This window comes from Podarcis tiliguerta, assembly GCF_965153285.1.
Source record: "Podarcis tiliguerta genome assembly, chromosome: 17".
Classification (NCBI taxonomy): Eukaryota; Metazoa; Chordata; class Lepidosauria; order Squamata; family Lacertidae; genus Podarcis; species Podarcis tiliguerta.
Window position 1 is genome coordinate 24510438 of NC_139550.1, and position 26484 is coordinate 24536921.

The 26484-nt window shown below is 44.4% G+C and overlaps 1 protein-coding gene across 4 annotated transcripts in view; it reads left to right on the forward strand.

Annotated features, from left to right (window-relative positions):
- The window catches only part of CCDC171 (coiled-coil domain containing 171), a 202615-nt gene that overhangs the window by 101458 nt on the left and 74673 nt on the right, over positions 1–26484 (forward strand). For all 4 annotated transcript variants that reach the window (XM_083419470.1, XM_083419472.1, XM_083419471.1 and 1 more), the window contains 2 exons: positions 14313–14458; positions 19560–19614. In XM_083419470.1, coding sequence (XP_083275596.1) covers positions 14313–14458; positions 19560–19614 — 201 coding nt within the window. The remainder of the gene's footprint in view (positions 1–14312; positions 14459–19559; positions 19615–26484) is intronic.

Here is a 26484-nt window from a genome sequence, read left to right on the forward strand (position 1 = left end):
GGTACCTTTACCTTTACCTAGTTATCGGAAGCCTCTGGATAGAGGAGCCTGACAGGATGTTCAGGGACAAAGAATTCCTCAAAGTCGATGGGCACAATCCACCAGGCAAAGTTGCTCCTTTGGTTTCAGTGATCATTTCCCATTGAGATAAATTAAATATCTGCAGCATTGCCTGCTCAGTTGGGCCCAACAATTAGCACAAACATCCCCCCCCCCCAAAAAAAGATCTCATCACAATTATTAAGATCAACTGGCAATGCTCTCTAAAATTTACCATCGATGTGTTAAGTTAGGACAGCAAGGATGCATGTAAAAGTTCACTGTGCTTATCCTTTAGCTTTGGAATACAGTGGTACCTTGGTTTTCAAACACCAAAAACCCGGAAGTGAGTGTTCCGGTTTTCGAATGTTTTTTGGAAGCCGAATGTCTGATGCAGCTGTCAGCTATTGTTTCCGGAGCACCTGCACCAATCAGAAGCTGTGCCTTGGTTTTCGAACATTTTGGAAGTCAAACGGACTTCTGGAACGGATTGAGTTTGGCACTTTTGTTTTTGCTATTTATTTTGCGTTGTTTGTTTTTAAGGCTTTTTCAGTTCATTTGCTTTTGTGACTATGTGGAACCCAGTTCAGCTACTGACTGATTGTCTGCCGAAATGGATAAATGCCCCCCATCCAAACAGTGACTATCATCTGTATAAAGATATGAACTGCAGAATAACAGAATGGAAGATGATTGATATTATAGCAAACTGAAAAATTATCACTGTTATTTCCTTTTCTGGTCTTTACTGTTGTTTTTTGATTTGTAATGCAAATTCTACGTTATGTATCTTTGAATTCATCAAATAAAGTAAAACGATTGGCAAAAAGCAAACAAACAAACAAACAGAGACTATCCTCAGTGCAGCTAAGAAAAAAAAATTAATTTTTATCATCTCTGATACTGTCTTATTTTATAGTACAGTGCATTGATTATTGCTTTCATTTTATGGATCAATGGTGTCGTTAGAGAGTAACATTCATGTTAAATTGCTGTTTTAGGGGTTGTTTTTAAAAGTTTGGAACAGATTAATCCATTTTGCATTACTTTTTATGGGAAAGTGCACCTTGGTTTTGGAACGCTTTGGTTTTGGAACAGACTTCCGGAATGGATTAAGTTTGAGAACCAAGGTACCACTGTACTGTTCCCCCGGAACACTATTTCCCATAACGTCTCATGTATGAGCAGGCTTTTAGTGGCTCAATATGGCTTTTGGGGATTGGGGTGCAGTTTTAACACTTGTGAGTTGCGTGCATGGAACGTAGGGAGCCGAGTTAGACCTTTGGTCCATCTTGCTCAGCGCTATCCACACTAAGTCATAGCAGCCTTCTAGGATTTCAAAACTGGGTCTGTTTCAGCCCTGCATAAAAGTTGGGAGTTGGACCATGGACGTTCTACAAGCAGATCAGATGCTCAGCCACGACTGCCTTACTCCATAACATGTAATGTTCTACTTAGCACTACCCAGTTAAAGAATTAACAGGTGCTGTGAGCATCGAAGGAGCGCACAGCACAACCTTAAAAGTAATGCAGCCTGGAATTTTTTATATGCTAGATTTATTTGCTAGGAAGGCTGCATAATTTTAAGAATACTCAATCTGTCACCATGGGCGTTTGAGACTTGGCAGGTGCGATAATGCCGATTATTGTGTTCTAACGTGATAAAATATTTTTTCGGTATGCTTTCAAAGAGGTTTGATGAAAAGGCTAATACTCAAGTAGAATAACTGTGAATATGTTTGGTGTAAATTCAGAAAATGAATCTGAAGCTCTCATTCGACTCCCACGAGTGTTTGTTTTCCTTTTCCCCTCAGAGAAACCGGCTAGATTTAGAATACTCAAAGGGATGGTGATATTTGCCAGAAATCGTGTTGTCACTTTGGCAAGAAGGAGCAATTCCAAACACTGTATCTATTAAATTAAAAGCTGTTGTTCATTAAAGAACATAATGTAGCTGATTATTCATTAGTGTACAAGTTAATAGTAAACTGTTAATCAAATTTATCATGTTAAAGCAAGCTAGAGAGAGAGAGATCCCTTCTGAATTGTTTGGAGACTAAATTTCATAATTCATTAATTACTTAAAGGCTTTAGTTGTTTAAAAAGTTTTGTATAATGTATATTCTCAGCGACTAAATAATTTATAGAGGCTGGATTTTAAACTGGAATTTACACCTGCGCTTCCTTCAGTAACACAATAATTCCTGGAACACTTTGATTTTTTTCATTCATAAAAAAACTATTAGTTCACATTCAAAGTGACAATGCCTTTTAACAAACATTTTTTGATAATTATCTTTTTTGCATATCTACAAGAGAATGGAGAAAAAGATGCATCCTTTTATGTGTTTATAGTGCCTGGGCAAACTCTTTAGAATTTTGATTTGAAAAACCTGGGACAGTCGCTAACCCATGTGCCACAACCCTGTTTGTTTCCTGCTGCGCAACAAGTACATTGTGTGCAAATCCACAAGTACTTTATTTTTAGCTCAAGGGCACATGAGACAGTGTGTGACATAACCGTATGTATTTTACAACGTCGTCTGCTTCATGTAAACAAATATCAAATGGTATCTTAAATACACATATAGTGGTACCTCAGGTTAAGTACTTAATTCGTTCTGGAGGTCTGTTCTTAACCTGAAACTGTTCTTAACCTGAAGCACCACTTTAGCTAATGGGGCCTCCTGCTGCCGCCATGCAATTTCTGTTCTCATCCTGAAGCAAAGTTCTTAACCTGAGGTACTATTTCTGGGTTAGCGGAGTCTGTAACCTGAAGCATATGTAACCTGAAGTGTATGTAACCTGAAGCGTATGTAACCTGAGGTACCACTGTATTAGATTTCAATTATAGCTCCTAATTCTTTTCTTTTTTCATTAGTCAATCAAAGGTTCTGGTATTCCTCCTCCAAACGTTTGCGGAGATTTCATTTATAGTTTCTTTCTTTCTACTTCTACTCTGCCTTTCACCAAATGGTCCCAGGGTGGGGCACCGAATTACCATATTTAAAACATGTACAGTGGAACCTCGGATCCTAAACTCTTCAATTGTTGTACGTTTCAGTTCTCAAATGCTGAAAACCCGGAAGTAAATGCTTCTGTTTTCAAATGTTTTTCGGAACTTGAACATGCGACGCAGCTTCCGCTGACTGCGAGAAGCTCTTGCAACCAATGGGAAGCCGCGCCTCAGTTGTTTGGAAGCCAAATAGGCTTCCGGAACAGATTTCGTTTGAGAACCAAGGTACTACTGTCATTGAAAAACATACACCTCAAAGGCCATTCCACAACCTGGAGTCACCGCCAAAAAGCCACGGCAAAGATTTTAGCTTTAATTTCTCAGGGGTTCCAGAAACTGGATAACAAATATAGGAGTACCAGTCCCTATTTGATGCCAGGATAAGAGATTTTCATAGATACCTGTAATGGTTCTAGGGGTTGCTCGTGCGTAAGCCAGTGCCAACACCTGGCTGGGTTGCCTGAGTGAACCTTTCCTGTCCGGACAGCCACTCACCCGTGGCTGTCTCAATCGCTGGCAGAATCCGCCAGTGGGCCTTTCTTAAACTTCTTCCAACATAGAAGTTCTTTCACACCCAGTCTTCTCCTACTCTCCCTGCGCGGAAGCCTTCTGCGCAAGGAGGGCGTAGGCAGCGGAGGACCCTTCCTCCCCCCGCTGGTTCCCGGCAAGGAGTCATGTGACTCCCTCTCAGATTCCCCCATCTGCCCCCCTTGGACTGGAGCTGGAGCTGGAGCTGGAGCTCCACTGGAGCTGAGCTGATTCCCTTCCCCAGAAGATGGGCTGCCTCTCCCAATCCCGGGACGCTCTCTGGGATCCCTCTGGAGCTCTCTCTCCCTCCGGCACTGATGGCAGTTCCCTGACAATACCCTTTTAAAGATTCTTTATTTATGTATCAGTTTCATAGAATTATAGAGTTGGAAGGGGGTCGTTGTGCTGGGCCTGGGGGTAACCCGAGTAACACGGTCCAGGTCTGGTCCCGAATCCAAGGGTTCCGCGAGGAGGCAGTCCGACAGGGCCAAGGCAGGACACGAGGCAGAAAACCAGGCAAGGTCAGGCACAGGATCACAGGCAGGTTCGGTCAAACAGCAATGTTGCTCCCACAACCTGGGGCGGGGTCCAGCAGCCTTTTATCTCTGTCGGGGTAACAGCCGGTCCTGATCCCCCGGCGACTCACCTCCCTGTCTCACCCGAAGGCGAGCACTCCTCCTGTGAGTACTCGGGTCTCTCCTTCTCTCAGACCTTAGTCTCTGCAGCTCAGGAGATGTCGGTGGGTTACTAGACCCAGGGGCCTCCTCAGCCTCCCCTGACCCAACCAGCTGTAAGTGATGGCCCAGCTGGAGGCAACAAGGTAATCCCCGCATCTGGAGCCAGGGCAGGCTCAGGCCCCTGACTCAGTCCAGCTGGTGCTTGTTGCAGGGGAACCTGTGCAGACTGGGGCTCTTCAGAATCAGGCCCCAGACTTGGTTCAGCTGCCACCTGAGGCAGAGGATCCGGTGCGGATTGAGACTCCTCTGGCTCCAAGCCCGAGCCCGAGTCCCAGGCCATCACAGTCGTTTTTGGACAGTAGGAAAGATGGCTGCTGGAGACTATGGAGAGCATATTCCGCCAGAAAACTGGGATAGATTGGTGCTCTCTGTATCCTTGAGTACGAATCTTTGAGTGCAGATCATGGTTGTGCAGTAGAGAGCTTAACCACAATCCCCGGTTCAGAAGGTTTCGTTAAGCCAAACCTTGGTTTAGGTGTCACGTTGTGCTGAACCAAAAGGACCTGATAGGAGCAAAGCAGCTGTGATCTCCCTGGAAACAGCCATGTTGGTCCTAGGCCACGATTTGGCTTAGCAGAGAGGTCGGAAATTTTTTTAAGCGGCGGGCCAGTCCACTATCCCTCAGGCCTTGTGGAGGGCCGGAGAAGCAGCACTGGGGGGAGCTGGAAGAAGAGGCAAGGGGGCAAGTAGTCCCACCCTCAGTCACTGTGCTTACCTTCCCTTGGGCTGCCACCACCACTGCTGCTCCTGCTTCTCGTGGGTAGGCAAAGGGAGCTCGTTCGCTCCGCTCTCTGGCCCCCAGGAGCACCAGGGTGGTGATGGTGGAGGGAAGATGAGCGGCGCGAAAGGGCTGGCTCCGGAGAGGGGATGCTTAAAATGGCGCTCAGCCAGCTCAGCCCAGCCCCCTTCCTCCTCTAGGCAGGGCGGGGAGAAGCCAGGAGGAGGGAGGGAGGAGGCACCGCCATGGTGTGTGTGTGTGTGATGGAGGGAGGGTAGAATGGAATGGCGTGGGGGGGGGGGATGGCATAGCCCAAACGAGCAGAATCCCCATGCCGATCCACAGGCCGGATCCTGAAGGCAATTGGGCCTGATCCGGCCCGCAGCCCTTAGTTTGCCAACCCCTGGCTTAGCACTACCTGCAAATGCAACCATTGTGTTGGCCTTAATTTGCAACAGCGCCTGCCCTTAGGATGGTTAAATAAGGAGATATATTTACAAACAACAACAACAAAAATAACAACAACTAATGAAAATTGATGTTTGGTTTGCCTTCTGTAGCTTTGTTGAGGGAATGCCCCTACCAAACCCTTTTTTTATTATTTATTTTCTGCTTCTAATGGGTTGTTTTTTCTTCTTCTTAAATCTGCCGCGGAAGGCTTAATGGTATTATTGCTTTTTTTGTAATTATACTAATAAACACTTCTTTCCATGACCTTGGAATTTAGACTGCAGTGGGAAAGATTTATTGACTTGTACGTTTGAGGGGGTTGGGGAATGGGATTATTTCACGAGTTAAATGCAAAGGTGTTAAACAGACGTGCACGCAGACCACTTATCCCGGTTAGTTTAAAGCTTTTATGTACCTTTAAGATTTTGTTCAAAAATACAAGAAGGCTCTTGTTAAATCCACTTTCCTGAGAGATCTTTGTTAGAGCATTGAATCAACTACAAAGTAACTATATTACCTTGAGATGTGCAGAGGGAATCGATAGACCTATAAAGTTGTGCGGAATTTTTTTCTTAATGTTCTAAACCCTATTTTTCTGAGCAGCTTGAATATCAATGCATGAGACTTTTCTCTGGCTTCTGATACCTTCTGATATCCAAGTCCCTTATACCTAGCAGTTTTTGTTGTTATTTTAAACTAGAGAGTTACGCTTATAGGACTTGCCCTGTGGGCATCTTTATTAACCTTAACCAACTTTTCCCATGATCTCCTTTTCCTTTTGTGCAAAGCTTTCATCTTTTTCTTTCTTTCCATAGAATTCATACCAAAATAGCCGCTCAAATAGAAATGAGATTGGATATCTTAGTAGCTAATTCTGTTTGCCCTTGCTCACTTAAACAGACTACCATGGTTAAAGGGAGGACCTTGTAGGACTGCGCACTTCATTTCCTCCTTTCCGCTACTCTTTGCCCAACCTACCACTGCACATTATCACAGATAAATCTTGTGTTTGCATTAATCACGGTGTTTACAAAATCTGAGCATGCTACTACTGTGTCTCCAAAATAGTAGATCTTATTGGCTGGTTCACGGCTTCATACATCGTGAGGTTCCTTGTTACCTGTTGGCTTGGATCCTGAGAACCACAAGTCAAACGAAGTTTGCAGAATGGGATTTTCCTGTCCACGTTCCTGTGTCTCTGAAAAGCTTCTCTGGAGGGTTGGGTTGCTCTTCTGAACAGTGTGAGAGTGGGGGGCTGCAGCTGAAAGAGGGGAATCCTTCAAAATCATGTGAAGTCACCCTGGGTGCCCAATTTTGCCAGATCTTACCTTCCCCAGCAGTCTTCTTCCATGCCCTCTAGCCCAGGCAGGCCCAAGAGACTGTGATCTACTCCCGCGATATTAAAAAAACTGTCAGTGATCTACCCGTTGGATTGACCAAAGTTGTTGAACTTTTTTGTGGAGGAGGAGGATGTTGTTGAGCTTTTTCTGTGGGGGGGGGGATCAATCAGGATCACGCGATCAACCAGGGACACCCCGCGATTGACCGGTCGATCGATGGACATGCTTGCCCTAGCCCATCCTATTCAGGAGAGTCCTGCAACCTTACAGAGACCCATGAGGGTCTAGGGAGTTATGGGTGGAGGAGAGGTACTTGGAAGGTCCTCTTCCACTTGGATTGCAAGCCATGATGCTTTCATTATATGACTTGTGCATCTATACGCCAGTGTGGTGTAGTGGTTAAGAGCGGTAGACTTGTAATCTGGTGAACTGGGTTCGATTCCCCGCTCCTCCACATTCAGCTGATGGGTGACCTTGGGCTAGTGTCACACTTCTTTGAAGTCTCTCAGCCCCACTCCCCCACAGAGTGTTTGTTGTGGAGGAGGAAGGGAAAGGAGAATGTTAGCCGCTTTGAGACTCCTTCGGGTAGTGATAAAACGGGATATCAAATCCAAACTCCTCTTCTTCTCAACGCAATATTCTAAATATGCGCAATATTTCAGTATTCTGAACTTTTAGTTTAGCTTTCAAAGTTAAATTGGTTAAAATCAGATAGATAGATAGATAGATAGATAGATAGATAGATAGATAGATGACAGATAGATATAGCATGGAATAGTGTTTCTGTAAAGTATTTCCATATATGTAATTTCTGTGTTATTATCAGTAGTTAGCCAGATTATATTTGCTTAATAATATTCTCAGGTCATATATGCTAGTGGTTTACTTTATATTTAATTGCCCCCCTGTAGATTTCTTTGTTAAGGTGTTTATAAGTATTAAAATATATTTGATACAATTTTAAAATCATATTGCGGTGTATGATCATTGCAGTGGGTGATCATATTTTTTTTAAAAAAAAAAACATTTTCACTATTGTCTGCTATCTCCTGTCTTCTATGGAACGTTGGCAAGCCAAATTTATTTTTAAAAGTAAAAATAAAAGCACCAACTTTAGAGAACTTGCACATGCTATTTCTGACAGATCTCTGACAACACTATAAGTCATGGAGGTACCTCATGATGTTTCTACATCATATGACAGAAGGCGACCTGTCAGTTTTCAAATGTTAAGAGTTCCAATTTTGGGGGCACATCGATTAAATTCCATCGCGAAAAGATAGACTTTGTTTGCCCCAGGAGGACGGAATTTAAAGATGGCTTAGCAGGAAAAGGTGAATCCAGGGCTTGAGTCCGTATTCTAGAACAAAAGCTTCCACTGTGGTAAATTTTAAAAAAGTCAGTTTTCTCTATAGGCAGGATTCTTGCTTAGTATTCTCACTTAATATTCATGTCATGAGTCACCTTACTCCTGGGACAAATTCACTGTAAACAGGATCTTGTTATAATTGTAGTGGGAAGTGAGTTTTTGCAAAAAAAAAATTCAGAAGAAATTCTGTTTGTGAAATCTCCTTTATAAAAAAATGCACCTCCCAGCTCTTCCTCCCTACGCTTGTCTCTCACTTCCAAGGGATAACTGGAGCGCAGGATTGCATTGCACTATTGCCAAGTTTGATATTAGTATTATTTTATTTTTAAAACATTTTGCCAGCTAATACAGCGAAAGCGAAATGCGGCTAACGTTATCTGAAGCTGAGCTGGGGTGGCATTGAGATGCACTTTGAACCTGGCTCCGGTTCTTTTATATGCTCGACTATTTTGTCTTTAACAATATAACGTGTTAAATAGAATGTGTCTTAAGGCTCTTTGCAATTCCCAATGAACACTCTCTGCGTCTGCACAATGCTGTAGGCCGGCAGTAGGTGGGCTTTTTGTGTTTTTGTTGTTGTCCTGCTCTCTCTTATCCAGCTTCAACTTTCCAGCGGTTCAAATTTGTCTACGACAACGCTTCCAAGATAAATGCACTATCGGGCTTTGAAATTTTCCTATTTCTGTAAATATTAAGGCCCAGGGAGCAAAAAAAAAAAGAAGAGAAAGGGGCTGTATTGTGGATTAAGTGAAATATCTCAAGGCTGTGCTTTTCTGATAACTGAACCTGAAGTGACCTTTCTCAGACACAATTACAGAGCTGTATGTTTTTCCTTTAATTTCATCAGGGGTTTAATTAGTATACAAATAAAACTTCTCTTATCTTCCTCTCTACCTAATTGGCTTGTCTTCGCTTATATATGAAGCATGTGAAAGTGGGCTGTAATTAGGGTGACCGTGTTAACCTTTTTCCCTCAGACGTACTCCTGCCTCGAGGCCCGAAAACAGGGCTTTGGATTATTGCTTTGCAATCACGGCGCGTCTCCCATAGGCTTTCTCATGAGCAGAAGGGCTTTGGGTGCTGCCGCTTCCCACTGCTTAACGGGGAATCTTCATTCTTCTCCCCTCTAAATGTTTATTGATTATCTCGCCGTTCCACACTCAGCCTCCAACAACTTAATATCAGGTGACAGTCAGGAGAGTTCTCCAAGTAATTAGAGTTGAGCATTGGGGGAACAATTAGGACCAGAGTTATTAAACTTGATTTATCCTATTCTCCCCTGAACAGTTTCTTGGATATCAGAACATCGCGCTTTTCACAATCTCTACCCTGGTTGAGAAATTAGTGGCTAGCCCGCTGCTTATCATGGCCGCCTTGTTGCCTTGAGGCACACCCTCTTGGTTTCCGTCGTTCGGCTGGAAATATTAGAGCCCATAAAGTTTATCGGGGGTTTTAATTAGATCAATCTGAAGAAGTGGGGGGGGGGCGGCAGAGGGGGAAGGCTTAGCAACCGAAAATATATTACTTTAAAGCACTCCGGACTATGGCTCAACCATTTTTGAGGTTAAGTGATTCCAACCATTTTTGAGGTTTAGTGATTCCAACCATTTTTGAGGTTTATCTTTAACCTACAAAGGCTAGGTTCAAAAAGCAGAGGTGAGACTTTCTCCTGAAAGTGTCCAGGATAGTCATCATTTGATGCCTGCAAATTATTCTTCACCTCTCCAGGTCACGTAAACTTTTGTTGCTTTCAGGTTTCCCCTTTATTGTCTTTGAACAACTTGGTGGTAGGGATTCAAAGCAGATTTAGCATCCCTAAAAAAAACAACGGGAGCCCCCGAAACCTCAAAAATCTGCTAAAATTCCACCTGCCATGGTCTTATCCGAGGCAAAAAAAGAAAGGTGGATTTTTTTTATTGTAAAAATTGGGTGCAATGGTAGTAAGGAATCATTTTGATGGTAACTTCAGGAGCTCTTCAGAAATACAAACCTTTCTGAACTGGTTTTCATGAAATACTAAACCATGGTTTGGTGTTGCATGAGTGAGCCTAAGGCTCACACGTTCCCTATGGTTTGTGCTTGTTTTCCAAATTGGAATTGCAAACCACAGTTTGATCGTGGTTTGCAGTTCATGTTGGGAGGGCAAGTAACCAACAGAGTTTGCCCGTTAGGACGTAATGGCCAGCTTTTTTTTGGGGGGGGGGGCTTTTTTTGCAGTAAATAGGAAATAACTCGGTGTAGTTTTAATTCCGTTGAGTCAGTGTTTCTAGGCGGAAAAGCGTTTAAATCATTTTGTTAGGAAAAGTGGAAGAAGAGAAATGGTCTAGCCTCTTTTTATTTTCCCAGCGTATAAAGTTGCGCCCTATTGCCTGCAAACTGAATGCTTGAAACGATGACTTAGCTGCACTCATTAATTCATTGTGTTTGCCTGTGTGCCAATATCACATATAGTTCACACTGTGATGCTAAATGGAAGTAGCACCTTCTTTGCCTTGCTTACTGAGTGCGATGTCAGAACATTTAAAGCACACATGAAGCCCACTTAAACAGGTTGGTTTAAAACCTATTTAATCTCAAATGGATTGCACCCTGTGGTGCAGTTCTGTATATTATATGTTTTTATTATTGGCAAGCAACTCCAAAGCCCGGCTGAAGTAAAAAGCGGGGTATAATTATTATTATTATTATTAATTTTAAAAAACAAATAGTTGAGTCTAGAGAAGCCTGTGTCTTATCTTCTGCAGGCAGAAGGAGGTTTTTAGTCTACTGCTACCCACCAACAGCAGCCCCCTCTCAATCATGCCCATTGTTGTTGTTTAGTCGTTTAGTCGTGTCCGACTCTTCGTGACCCCATGGACCAGAGCACGCCAGGCACTTCTGTCTTCCACTGCCTCCCACAGTTTGGTCAAACTCGCTGGTAGCTTCGAGAACACTGTCCAACCATCTCGTCCTCTGTCATCCCCTTCTCCTTGTGCCCTCCATCTTTCCCAACATCAAGATCTTTTCCAGGGAGTCTTCTCATGAGGTGGCCAAAGTCTTGGAGCCTCAGCTTCAGGATCTGTCCTTCCAGTGAGCACTCAGGGCTGATATCCTTAAGAATGGATAGGTTTGTCCTTCTTGCAATCATGCCCATAGCTAACTGCAACTTTTCATGGGCAAAAGACCTGTAGTAGTAGTAGTAGTAGTAGTAGAAGAAGAATGAAGGCCTACCTAACGCCATCAGTGTTGTAAGAATATCTAAGCTTCTCAGTGTGGAATCTCAACATAAAAAAGACGTTAAGGGAATGATGGTCTAAAGTTAAACTCTGAAGTCCCCCCCATTGCCCTGCACTTGGGTGTAGGAAGGCAAAAGACCTGCATGCAAGGAATAGCACATTCTAGAAGAATAAAATATAGTTAAGTTCAGATTTGTAATGCACAGAATGTGTCTTGTTTTGTAGTCTCATATTTCTGTTGGAGAAATATTTGGTGCTGTTTGTTTTTCTTAAAAAAGAAAAAAGGACCATTTATTCTTCCTGCAGTATCAAAAAAAAGCAATGAATTTATCTTGTATATGATTTTTTTTAATAAAAGGGAAAGGGGAAATTCTTGAGTAATGCAATCTCCCTCCCACCAACCCTTCTAAATTCGATCAACTGAATTTTTCGTGGATGTGGTATGCCCATTTGATAAAGAAAGGATACGTGGCAATAGGCACATTCATCCTAGAACACTGTTGTTACAAGTTAACTATATTTTCTCCTTCAGCTATATTGTCACTGTCTTGCAGACTTTAAATGTACATTTTGCATTTAAATGCTAGTTAAAATGCAGTACAGTGGTACCTCGGGTTAAGTACTTAATTCGTTCTGGAGGTCCGTTCTTAACCTGAAACTGTTCTTAACCTGAAGCACCACTTTAGCTAATGGGGCCTCCTGCTGCCGCCACACCACCGGAGAACGATTTCTGTTCTCATCCTGAATCAAAGTTCTTAACCCGAGGTAATATTTCTGGGTTAGCGGAGTCTGTAACCTGAAGCATATGTGACCTGAAGCGTATGTAACCCGAGGTACCACTGTAATAGGAACTGGACTCCCCACCCCAATTTCTTATTTCTTCTCGGCATTCATTCTCTGAGTCACTCCCAAGAGGAACATCTGTATCTGAAGATCTTTGAGGCCCTCTTGTCAATCATCCTATGTACAACCATTTCAGAGCAATGGTACCTGTAGAGAAATAATCTCTGAGCAATTCTTGGGTTCACGAGCCTCGTTTCCAATATGTATGTGATGGTTATTGTTTTCATGAATTTGCAGAATCCTCCCAAGGTGTGTGCTCATGTCTTTCAAAAGCAACCCTAGAAGTGGCCCTCTGCTTCCCAGGTGTCTGATATGATCTGAGGTTGCCCTGCAGAGGTCCTTTGGGCTTCCGTTCCACAGTTGAGTTTCCATTGACATCGGCTACGTTTGCTTGCTCAGCCTTCCTGGAAATCAATACCCCAAATTCTTCTACTGCTTGATCTTTCAAATCCTCAGATGGAAGATGTTAAGAATAGATGTAAAGCGTTATGCAGATATTTTAAAATTCCTGGCTCCATTTTGAAGGTTATAACTTTTTAATTTGTCAAAGTAGCATATAGGAATTTAGTCCTGCTACAGTACAGCTAAGTCCTTTTGCAATAAGCATTACAGCCGAAAGGTAAACTCTTACAAAAAGGCGTATTTTTAGAATTAGATTTTTGTGTAAGAAACTCTAAATACAGACAAGAATAAACAAAATGCAGAGACTATGAAAAATCTAATATAGCCCTGGCATATCTCTAGGCTCTACAAATTGTAATATCTTTCAACAATAGGGAAGGTTAGATTAAAAGAAGAGCTTGAGCTGTGAATTGAAAATTGGGCTTAGCAAATCCAGAATCCTTTGAAAACATTACAGCAAACAGAATAAAGGCCTTGATTGTAGTTTGCATGCAAGTTGTCTAATTGTTTGTCCTTTGGGGAATTGTGTGCATGAATGTATCAGTCTAAACTAATTTTCTACTTGAAACATTTTATGTTAGAGAGTAGATCCTGGGGAAGCCTTCAAGAGATGGAAACTGCAGTAAAATGTGAAAATCAGAAAAGCCACATGACTCACTTACAGAATGTTTGTGTTTTATACAGTGGAACCTCGGGTTAAGTACTTAATTCATTCCAGAGGTCCGTTCTTAACCTGAAACTGTTCTTAACCTGAAGCACCACTTTAGCTAATGGGGCCTCCTGCTGCTGCTGCTGCACCGCCAGAGCACAATTTCTGTTCTGATCCTGAAGCAAAGTTCTTAACCTGAATCACTATTTCTGGGTTAGCGGAGTCTGTAACCTGAAGCGTATGTAACCTGAGGTACCACTGTAATTGTCAGAATGGTATTGTAACAAATTGAGGGACTATAGAATGGGTGGTTCTCTCTTTCTGTATATATATATAGTGTGTGTGTGTGTGTGTGTGAGAGAGAGAGAGAGAGAGAGAGAGAGAGAGAGATCTACAGGGTGGCCAACTTGAATAAAATATTGGGGGAAGGTAAGCCCCGCCCCTTATAATCGATCACATGATGCACCGAACTCACGCCATTTGAATGGCAGTGCCCATCAACTGGGAGGGGGGCCCTCAAATATTTTATTGGGGGGCTGAAGGCCCCTCAACCTCTAGGAGCTGGCTCCTATTTATATTTATGTCATCTGTTTCATCTATATTTCTATTCCTTTCCCTCCTGAGTAGCAGTTTTCCATTAAAACGCTTCCATAAATTGAGATGCTTTTGTGTTTCTCTTTTTAAAATATACTTTAAATTGCATGGGTAACCCTTCATCCGAAATGCTGTAATGAAAGCATAAAATAATTTTTTAAAAAATCTGTATAGCACCTGTAGTATCTGCGATTGTGGCAGGTGGGAGTGTTCTGGTGTGCTGCCGTAATGCAGTTAAATTTTTCAACGTGCTGGATGTTGTAAGAAGGGTAAACAGATACTATTTTTATTAGAAAATAGCCTCAATCTATTTCACAGTCAGTCTGTATTCCTCTTTGTTTAATAGCCTATGGCATAAATTGAAGTTAATTATCGGAGCTGACAAGTAACTCTGCTTTCTGTCTGCTCCCAGAGTCTCTCCGAGGCAAAGATGGAGCTGAGAAGAAAAGATCAATCTCTGCGTCAGCTCAATAGACATCTTACCCAGCTGGAGCAGGACAAGCGTCGGCTGGAGGAGAGCATACGCGATGCAGAGAGTGCCCTCCGCATGGCAGCAAAGTGAGCACTGGGGCCTTGGGGAGATCACTTGAAACAGACAAAAGATCAATTCTTACTTTCATGCAAAGGGTTTTAGCCTTGGATAATGCAGCGCTGGAAAACAAAAGTACAGCTGCCTGTCTTTGAAATTTAGTAAAAGATCCTCTTGAAGGAAGAAAAGTTAGTTCAACATACTAATGGCCCATTTCAATCATTGCGGAGCCCAAGGATGGGTGCGATTTTAGGACAAGCGGTGCTGCCCCCCTCTCTTTCCCGTTGCACAGCGCTCGAGCCACCGTCGCTGGCTAGCAGACTTGAATTCAGCAAGCGGTCCTGGCGAAAGAGCAAAGGGCTTGATATGAAAAGCCAGCGTAGGGCAATACGTGGCAGACTAGGTAAAGGCAAAGGTACCCCTGCCCATATGGGCCAGTCTTGACAGACTCTAGGGTTCTTGCGCCCATCTCACTCAAAGAGGCCAAGGGCCAGCGCTGTCCGGAGACACTTCCGGGTCACGTGGCCAGCGTGACATCGCTGCTCTGGCGAGCCAGAGCCGCACACGGAAACGCCGTTTACCTTCCCGCTAGTAAGCAGTCCCTATTTATCTACTTGCACCCAGGGATGCTTTCAAACTGCTAGGTTGGCAGGCGCTGGGACCAAACAGCGGGAGTGCACCCCGCCACGGGGATTCGAACCGCCGACCTTTTGATCGGCAAGCCTTAGGCACTCAGGCTTTTAACCCACAGCGCCACCCGCGACAGACTAGAGCGAGGCGTATATTGCAGCTGCAAGAATGAAGATCAGAATGAAGGGCCAGATGAACTGCATCCAAGAGTATTAAAAGAACTGGCAGATGTGATCTCAGAACCACTGGCAATCATCTTTGAGAATTCCTGGAGAACAGGCGAAGTCCCAGCAGACTGGAGGAGGGCAAATGTTGTCCCTATTTTCAAAAAGGGGAAAAGAGAGGACCCAAATAATTACCGCCCAGTCAGTCTGACATCAATACCAGGGAAGATTCTGGAGCAGATCATTAAGCAAACAATCTGTGAGCACCTAGAAAGGAATGCTGTGATCACCAATAGTCAGCATGGATTTCTGAAAAATAAGTCATGTCAGACGAACCTGATCTTATTTTTTGACAGAATTACAAGCCTGGTAGATGAAGGGAACGCAGTGGATGTAGTCTACCTTGATTTCAGCAAGGCATTTGACAAGGTGCCCCATGATATTCTTGTAAAGAAGCTGGTAAAATGCGGTCTTGACTCTGCTACCACTCAATGGATTTGTAACTGGCTGACTGACCGGACCCAAAGGGTGCTCATCAATGGTTCCTCTTCATCCTGGAGAAGAGTGACTAGTGGGGTGCCACAGGGTTCTGTCTTGGGCCCGGTCTTATTCAACATCTTTATCAACGACTTGGATGATGGACTCAAGGGCATCCTGATCAAATTTGCAGATGACACCAAACTGGGAGGGGTGGCTAACACCCCAGAGGACAGGATCACACTTCAAAATGACCTTGACAGATTAGAGAACTGGGCCAAAACAAACAAGATGAATTTTAACAGGGAGAAATGTAAAGTATTGCACTTGGGCAAAAAAAATGAGAGGCACAAATACAAGATGGGTGACAGCTGGCTTGAGAGCAGTACATGTGAAAAGGATCTAGGAGTCTTGGTTGACCACAAACTTGACATGAGCCAACAGTGTGACGCGGCAGCTAAAAAAGCCAAGGCAATTCTGGGCTGCATCAATAGGAGTATAGCATCTAGATCAAGGGAAGTTATAGTGCCACTGTATTCTGCTCTGGTCAGACCTCACCTGGAGTACTGTGTCCAGTTCTGGGCACCACAGTTCAAGAAGGACATTGACAAACTGGAACGTGTCCAGAGGAGGGCAACCAAAATGGTCAAAGGCCTGGAAACGATGCCTTATGAGGAACGGCTAAGGGAGCTGGGCATGTTTAGCCTGGAGAAGAGGAGGTTAAGGGGTGATATGATAGCCATGTTCAAATATATAAAAGGATGTCACATAGAGGAGGGAGAAAGGTTGTTTTCTGCTGCTCCAGAGAAGCGGACACGGAGCAATGGATCCAAACGACAAGAAAGAAGATTCCACCTAAACATTAGGAAGAACTTCCTGACAGTAAGAGCTGTTCAACAGTGGAATTTGCTGCCAAGGAGTGTGGTGGAGTCTCCTTCTTTGGAGGTCTTTAAGCAGAGGCTTGACAACCATATGTCAGGAGTGCTCTGATGGTGTTTCCTGCTTGGCAGGGGGTTGGACTCGATGGCCCTTGTGGTCTCTTCCAACTCTATGATTCTATGATTCTATGATTCTAGAATACTTGCACGTGTTGGTCTGTAAAACTCTGTGGCAACACACAAGCACCATCATTGGCCATGCTTTGTGTCGGCTGATGGTTGCCGTTTGCAAAGACCTGTGCGCTGGCAAATCTGGGTTTATCTCTCCCTTCAGATCTTCTCAGCACCATTCTTCCTCCATTTTAGCTCTAATGTCTTGGCTTCTTCTTAAACAGCCGCCCGCCGCCACAAGGATCTCCCAGCCCTCAGCTCTACTTCCACCTGCTTCCTTTAGCGTCTGACGCTACTTCTGTCGGGTCCAGTCTCAACCTCGGCCTCTTCTGAGCCTCTTCTTCTGTCACCTCAGTGATAGTTCCTCTGTGTCACCTCACAGTCTTCCCCCTGCAGGCAGTGCTGTGCATTTATTGTCTTCAGTCAGAACCCTTTAACTCAGGGTGGTCAAACACACATCTCAAAACCCACAGGCAGCCCTCAATGCCTTTTTTCAGCAGCCTTCGGCAACATTTGACCCATCAATTCAGCCTTTGAGAAAGTTGCATTCCCAAAGCCGACAAAGCAGAGGCGAAGAAAGGTGGGGGCGGTCTGCCCTGGGTGTCATCCCTGAGGGGGGTGACATCACTGCAGGTGACACCCCCCGGGACACTTGCCGCTGCCGTACCCCCATGGGATGCGCCCTGCCGGCAGCGCACCCCCACCAGCGGCCAGCCCTGCCCCACAGGCCGCGCTGGGTGCCGGAGCAGCTAGCTTCGCCTCTGCGGCTAAGTGAGGCGCTGGTCTTTGGGAAGGAGGCGTGAGGGCTCCAGCCATGTTCTAGAGTCCTCCCTCCTCCTTCCCAAAGCCTAGTTAGTTATTTCCCAACTTTGGGAAGGAGGCGGGGGGAGGGCTCTAGGACCCTGCCAGAGCCTTGTGCCTCCTTCCCAAAGTCCGACACTTCGCTTAGCTGGCTTTGGGAAGGCAGCGTAAGGCTGGGGTTGGGGTCAGAGGTTGGCTTTGTTCCCCTCCTGCGTGCAACGAGGCAGTGTGTGGCCCACAGGTTCCGTGGCGAAGTACTCTTGTGGCCCACTTGGTATGAAAAGTTTGAACTGCCCTGACCTAACAAATCGCAAAGTTCACTCTGAAAATCCTACAGACATATCATTGGACTACAGTCATACCTCAGGTTGAATGTGCTTTGGGATGAGCGTGTTCGAGTTGCGCTCCACGGCAACCCAGAAGTAACGGAGCGTGTTACTTCCAGGTTTTGGTGCTTGTGCATGTGCAGATGCTCAAAATGATGTCATGCGCATGCGCAGAAGTGGTGAAAAGCGACGCGTGTGTGTGCAGACGTGCCATCGCTGGTTATGTTTGCTTCTAGATGCGAACGGATCCCGTTCACATCTAGAGGTACCACTGTATAACAAAGGGCCGAAAAGGGCAGAAATAACCTACCACAGCTTACGCTTTCTGATCAAATTGACCCATATAAAAGAATCCACATAAATTCTCAGCTGTCATGATGGAAACCCTCACAAAACATACATTAACTGTATCAGCCTAGCTGTTTCGTTTCAGACATTCAACCCCTTTCTCCCAGGCTTCAAAAGTAAACTTATCAGTCTATTCTATTACTGCTACTACTACAATAATGTTAATTTATTACCTGTCAAAGGACTGGTTATAGCAATTAAAAATACAATATTATTACGAAATTACAAAGAATGAAAACTAACATTGCAATCTCACCACAACTCACGGTCACGAAAGTGACAAACTAAATGGCTTCGAAATTTCAACTTTCTTGACACACCTAGCTAGGCATGAGATGACATTAGGAATATATTAGTCCATTTTGCCCAAAGAGGGTATTCTGAGTTTGATTGCTTTTCTCTCAGTATGGTAAAACTAGGAAGTTTGGCAGTACACAACGATATGTGAAGCCAGGCTTCTCGTTCTACACTGGAAAATGAGAAGGGAGATCTTTGCAGGGAAGATATGGCAAGCAGGGGGATTTTCCACATACCCACCACTGTCCCCTCAAAACTCTGCCCCTCTGCATTCCCTAATTAGGGTGTAAAGAAGGGAAATGTGGTGGCAGCATTCAAAGGATAATCCGTGCGTTGGCCATTGCACACCTGAATGCAAGGCCAATTTTGGCAGGTGTTCTTAGTAAGGAATTCATTCTGTTTAGAATGGGACTTTTGACCTAAACAGTGATGAAACTGTAACAGTCAGGAAAAAATCTGCATGTACATGTTCTTTTATAAGAACTGTTTGGTTTGTAAATACTGAACTGAATAACTCAACAGCTAACCAGATTGTTAACGGAATTGAAGACATACTCCTTTACACTGTTGAAACCCAAGATATACCCTATTCTCAACATTTCTAGGTACACTAGGATCCAGATGATCCTCAGCCACAAGCATTAAATTCTGAATTTGTGGAAGCATCCATAGCAGCTCATTAGCAAATACTAGACAGACTCGGAGCCTATCCAATGTTGTCCAGTGTGGAATCGTAGGTGGAGCTGTTATCGGCCCCCACAGTGGAAATTTGTCAAGACTTGCTTATCAATCTGCTTTCTACAGGAAGCACCATATGCTTCACCTTCAGTCTGCTGAAGAAAAAGAAGAGAAAGTGTTGCCTGTGGCAGTCTCTTTATAGCTACCTAAGCTAAGCATTTTATACTTGCATCAGAGTTATCCAAGGACAGCAAATCTTGAGGCTGTTGACAAAGCTAATGGATGTGACATTAATTGTGACTGTAAACATGCTAGCCAGTGTCTGTTACGAGCAGTTTTCTTTTTTCTTTCCTTCAACAGAGACAAAGAATTAATCGCTGGCCATATGAAATCAGTAGAAGCCAACCTTCAGAATGTGAGTAACTTGCTTGACTCATCCCTGACCCCCAACCCCAGTCACATTTGTATCTCAATAATAGTATTTTTGAATTCCTTTTTAAATTTTATTTTCTGTACTAAAAGAAACACTGTCATTGGAATGGCCACATTTTAAAAACAATGTCATGATAAAATGTGACCACGTCTCAAGTCCCGGCTTTGATCAATGCCGCTTACCTTGGTCAAGATGATGCGTTAAAACATGGGTCAGCAAACTTTTCCAGCAGCGGCCGGTCGACTGTCCCTCAGACCTTGTGCGGGGCCGGACTATATGCTGCCATGATTATGATCCACATTTTTGGCAAAAACCCTTATTGGGACCAACCCCAACATTGCCCAAATGTAATTTTTTTTTGGGGGGGGTTCCCTCATACACCTACGCTGCTTCCTTTGTGTTTTACACGTTGACAGTTGTTATTTCTCTTGTAAGGCAGGGTGAGGGACTGAGATAAGCACGCCAGCCCTGGAGAGTGTGTGCACATGCGTGATTGAAGGGAAAAGCCATTGGCCACGCTAAGTCAGGCTGCTCAAGCATAAAGTTATTTTCCCCACATGAGGGAAGACAAGGCGGCGGCTATTTACCTTTCCATGCACCGTGTAGCTAACGAACGGCCTCCCCAGCAGAGCGCAGAACTGTTTTGGAGTGCAGCCACCCAGGCACTCCCCGCTTCCTCTGTCGGGCAGCACCGCCACCACAGACATGGGCAGATGTCGCTCCCGAGGCGCCTCCGAGCCTCTACCTCCGCAACTGCTTTTCCTGAGGTCAGTCGCTAGCAGCTCCATGGTGGAAATCCGAACTGTGGCTCCTTTTCCCTCCCCCCCCCCAGAAGAAAAGGTTGCTGCGTGCATGGCGGATGGAGAAGGTGCTTGGCTCAAGCAGCCGCCCGCCTCTCTTTTGACCCCCAACACTGGCTGAGTCTCAAAAACCATTGTGCCCGCACTCTATGCTGGCTGCCTAGATTCCTGGACCGTCTGCGGGCTGGATCTAGAAGGCAGTTGGGCCTGAGCCAGCCCACCCACCGGCCTTAGTTTGCCGACCCATTCTTTAAAACAACAACACATTTATTTGTGCAGTCCAACTCATGGCACAGCTCATCTGACACCATACTAAGGGATCCAAATAGGTGTTTTCAGGCCAATTTGCACAGCCAAGCCTCTTTTCTTGCGCTCTTTGCCATCGCCAAACCCATCAGGAATGGCATACCACAACAGGTGATACACATTTTCCCAACTGTGCAAGATTGAAAACGCCTTCAACCTCGATGTGAGGAGACTGTGAGCAATTTCAACGTTCCCAGACCACAGCCACTCAGATGTTGCTCCTTTGTGGTTGAATGGTCCTCAGCAACATGCGTCAAATACAGCTTTCCCCTTAAGGTGAACTTGGACCATGGGGGCAATTCACTAGAGGAAAAACTGCCCCTTGGGGGAGCTATACCTAATGCACACCTGTCTGTACTAAAGCAATAGATCATAAGCTCAATGTTAACTTTTCCGAGGGATTACAGGAGTTAACTTCTTTGATCTATAATGTTGTTGATTTCTGGATTGTGTTTTCTTTGTTTTTGGGTTCTACTTTAAATTACTTATCAGAGCACACAGCATCTAGGATGTGGGTTCTTTTATGAAATAGATAAAATAAATATTATATTGGTGGTTGCTTTCTTGTGAGCAGTCTGGAAAATCAGGCCAGAAAGGTAACTGCTACTCTAAAATATTAATGCGTACTATGCTTTTTCACTGCTGCTGCTTCTTCTTTTTTTATAACTAACAGCAGGAGAGCATAGCCGCAAAAATTTAGAAAGATAAGAGTTTGCTCTAAGACCTTCCATTGTGGAAAAAGGCCTGCAGTTGCAGTAACAGAATGAGACTTAGGAAAAATCACTGGTGCTAAATAGATTACTTTTTATCATGTTTTGATTGTCTCATTTGTAATATACACAGGAAAGGGAAATATTGTATAGTTACTTATCTCTTTGGCTCAGAGGTTGCATAACCCATACCCTCCAATGTTTCTCCAGTGAAATTAGGGACGTCCTATTCCCTAATCATCCTCATAATTTTATTCTTTATACCCCACCCATCTGACTGGGTTGCTCCAGCTACTCTCGGTAGCTTCTGACATATATAAAAACACAATTAAACACTGAACATTAAAAAAGCTTCCCTATACAGGGCTGCCTTCAGATGTCTTCTAAAGGTGGTATCCTATCTCCTTGGCTCAGCTCAGAGGTCGCATGACTCTATACCCTCCGATGAAAATAGGGACATCCTACCACACCCGCCAACATTTCTCCAATGAAATTAGGGACGTCCTAAGGAAAAGCGGGACATTTTGGGATCAAATCAGAAACCAAGATGGCTTCAGAAATCCAGCAGGGACCTTCAGCATGTTCACAAGTCTTGTCCCACAAGGGGGTCCAGTTTGGCCTGCGAAGCCATTTTCCTGCAACCAGGCTCACCCTCCCATCAGCTGACGTCACCGGGCTTGAGAATTTGTAGAACTCCAAAGCATTTAAATAAATTTTGAGGTGCAGCTAGCCAAATCCCCACACTGTCAGGAACTCCCAAGTCTTTGCGGTTTTCCCACTTTGGTTGCACCAAACTAGTCCTGCTTACCCCTTCCATCCATTTTATATGTACCACTGTCCTTGCTACTGATTTTCTAAAACGAGCACAGGCTTTCCTCGTTGTACGTAAGCAAATTCAAAATATTTGACCACCCAGGTCTTCCCAAGATCCACTTACCTTTCAAGTCTCCTTTTGTTTTCTCCTGTTCCAAGAAGTTTTCTTTTGACGCAACCTGATCAACAGTCAACTTGGAAAACCTTACCTTCCTAGATAAAGTGTGTTCCAGACTATTCCATGGCAGCTTCTACCTCTTCGCTTTCCTTTTACAGTTCACAAAAGCTGGAATTGTGGGCTTCAGATACGCATTCTTCATGGTTGATATATATATATATACATAGTCATGCAACTCAATCCCATACATTTTTACTTAGAAGTATGTCCCACTCGGATCAGTGGGGCTACTTCCAAGTAAGTCTGCAACAGATGGGAAGATTAGAGTTAAATTGCCGTTCAGTACATAACAAATTTGATAGAGGATGGAGAGAGACCAGATAGCTATCTGGTGAACTAGTTCAGAGTTGATCAGTACAGATATGATTTAGTACCGTATCTTTGTGGTTTTATGGTCTGTAGCAAACTGTTTCATTTCAGTTTTCAGTGTCCACATAATTTTAAGTACCTAGTGCATCATTTAAAGAGGACCATGTCATCCTTCCAAATTCACATCCCTGCAGTATATACCGTATTTTCCCATGTATAAGACTAGGTTTGCCCCCTAAAAAATAATGTCAAAAATTAGGGGGTGTCTTATACATGGATACATCTCCCCCCATTTTCTTCAATCTGAGTCCCCAAAAGAAGGGGGTGTCTTATACATGGGGGCATCTTATAGACAGAAAAATACAGTACGGTGTGTGCTAAATACAATTTGAGGATGACTGTGCATATGTGTGTTTCTTTCCTGCTGTTGTATATGTTAGGAGCCGGTCTCCCAATGTATTTACTGGGATAGTAATAGACACATAGTTCCTCAAGGTTTACTCCTGAAGCCTTTCTTGCAAATGAGTGTAGCCAGAAGGCAGCAGAGGTTCAGTTTTACTTCTCCTAGATGGGCTCCCTTCCCAGGGGTTGATGAGCACCACCTGCCCCTATACCTCCCTCTACAGAAGATGCAGAAACTGCCTTCTTGACTGTTGGATCCACTGTTGGCCTCATCCAGACAGTCTGTCAGCCTGTCTTCATATGCAGTGGAAGTCTTTAACTCACTGAGGGTTTGAGACCCATCAGTTCCCCTCGCCTGGTCTAGCCAACCAGTTGAAGTATGCTGTTGCATGACGACAGCTTCTAAGAGCCACAGGTGAGAGCACGGTGCAGTGTGTGGGGGGGAACCAAGGTGGATGAACTACCCAGAAGGATCACATCATGTGTCCCCCCCCCCACTAAAAAAGGTAAAGGACCGCTGACCGTTAAGTCCCGTCATGAACGACTCTGGGGTTCCAGTGCTCATCTTGCTTTACTGGCCGAGAGAGCCAACGTTTGTCCGCAGATAGTTTTTCTGGGTCATATGGCCAGCATGACTAAGCCGCTTCTGGCAAAACCAGAGGAGCGCACGGAAACGCCGTTTACCTTTCCGCCGGAGCGGTACCTATCTATCTACTTGCACTTTGACATGCTTTCGAACTGCTAGGTTGGCAGGAGCTGGTACTGAGCAATGGGAGCTCACCCTGTCGCGGGGATTCGAACTGCTGACCTTCTGATCAGCAAGCCCAAGAGGCTCGGTGGTTTAGACCACAGGGCCACCCAATTTCCCACCCCCCACTACTCCTCCCCTAACTCCTGAGACAGATGGATGCCGACAAAAGTACACATTCCCGCATTAGTTTTGACACACTTTTCTAGAGAGAGGTATTATCTTCCTCTTATTCAAAGAAGTAACTGTGGGGTTGAGTTTGCTTTAAAATGAATGCTACAAGGACCTGCAACATAACCTGACGGAACTGGCCTGAAAGCACAGGCATTGGTTCCATTTGTCTGCTAGCAGTGTCAGCCGTCATTGGAACAGTTAGGGGAGCAAGCACATTCCCCTTGGCATCATCTCCTAACACTTGCTCTTCCTATCCAGGTGTTCAAAGCCACATCTACAAGTCATGCCCCCCATCGTATCCCTGTTACCTGCCCCATAGCCCTGCACACATCTGCGAAAAGTTGTGGAAATGAGGGGCTTTCTCTAAGCGCATAAGCCTCCTATGGTTCTTAGAACCCTTATCTCACAAGGTTCCAAACCATGCAAGGACCCTAGATGGAGAGAAGGCATGGTGTTTCGGGCCTTCCCCGCCCCACACGTGAGCAGTGGTGGGCTTGGCTACTGGGATAGGGCAGAGGGTGCAGGATAAGCAGTTGGTGTCCTGATCTGCCCCCTCCCACAATTCTAATTCACGACCTAGGACCCTCGTACCTACGGGACCGCCTCTCCCGGTATGCCCCACAGAGAGCCTCAAGGTCCATAAATAACAACACCCTAGTGGTCCCAGGCCCTAAGGAAGTCAGATTAGCCTCAACCAGAGCCAGGGCCTTTTCAACACTGGCTCCGGCCTGGTGGAACGCTCTGCCTCATGAGACCAGGGCCCTGCAGGATCTGATTTCTTTCCGCAGGGCCTGTAAGACAGAGTTGTTCCGCCTGGCCTTTGGCTTGGAGCCAATTTGATTCCCTCCCCCTCTTTCTTTTTTCTTTCTCCTCCTCTGATGAGGCTGCATTTTAATATTTTAATGTTTCAATATTTTAATGTCGTATTTTAATCTTGTTTTTAAGTTGTATTCATTCAACTTGTTTTTATTATTGCTTGTTAGCCCCCCTGAGCCTGGCCTTGGCTGGGGAGGGCGGGGTATAAATAAAAATTATTATTATTAACCGTGTAACCCTTGCATGGGGCTGCCGCCAATGTGGGATCTTATGAGAAGAGCCTTGGACCGAGTTGTGCTTTCCCCAGCAAATGCCAGTATCACCTTCAGGAGAGCTGCTTCCCATCTTGAGAATCATAGTTTTAACTGTACATCATTGGAAGAGCCAAATAACTGGTTTTTGCTGGATCAGCCCAGGACTTGAGTTTCCTTCAGACATCAGTCAGAGATGTCCGGAAGCTCGCAATCCAGCCGTGGCAGCGGTGGCCAGCCCCTGTTTATAGTCTAGCATTGCTCATCCATATTGCCTGAGAACATTGCTCCAAATTTGGCCACATCCTCAGAAGGGTTACTTGAGTGTGTTATGTTTACAGAGGAGACTCCAGGACTCCTACTAGTGCAACTGCTTTTTTAATATTCATATTGTGCCAGCAATGTACTTGGATTTGTGCTGAACCTTGAAGCAATCCCAAGGACTTGAATTATCTGGAGATTTAGATTAAAACGATGTTTGAGTAATAGATTTTTCTGGCGCATTTAGATTTTTCAGTAAAAAGGCCAGGGGACCCTCGTTTTTTGAATGGGCCCTACAGATACTTATTTGCTTTCTGCTTGCTTTGTGCAGGAGTCTGACGATGTTATGAAATATCTCTCCTTTCTGTGTGTTCCATATTTTGGAAAGTTGCGAATCACAGATATGGAATGCAAGGCTCAGGTGTACTTGACAGGATAGTGACAGGACTCTGAGGTGGCTGTTGCATGCATTGTACCTATTCTTGGCTTTTGTCCATCAACCTTGTACCTGCCACAGGTGAAACGGACCGGTAGACACACACACAAGAAATCCACAAGGAAACAAAATATTTTTAACAGTTTCAGAAGCACCCATTTGTTGCTGTTGCTTTAAAAATGAGTGCTCTGTGAAACACGATTTGGAACGCTTTGATCTCAATTAGGATCATGGCATGTTTATATTTAAATAAGTACTCTTTCCTCCTTCTAGAAGAAACATGGGCTGTGAATTTTGAAAAAAAGACTATCTATCTATCTATCTATCATATTTATCTATCTACACTGTACATAAGCATTGCTTTTGAATAATTCCTCTTAGTGTTAGTGCATTTATTTTGCAAATGCCTCAATCAGCCTTTTTGTTTTGTTTTGTTTGGCTCTCCTAATAACCTGGCTTCCTTGATCCGTGTTCCTAAAGATCAGTTGTGCAGGACATACAGGTGTTGGCACAGCTGGCTTGCTGATGACATCTCTGTCCATATAGCTGTCTAGTGTGCCATCATTCATATTGCTCACTGTCATTCTGACCTAGCCAAGCTAAAAATGGTACTCCAGTTCAAGAGGGATTTAAAAACCTTGACAAACT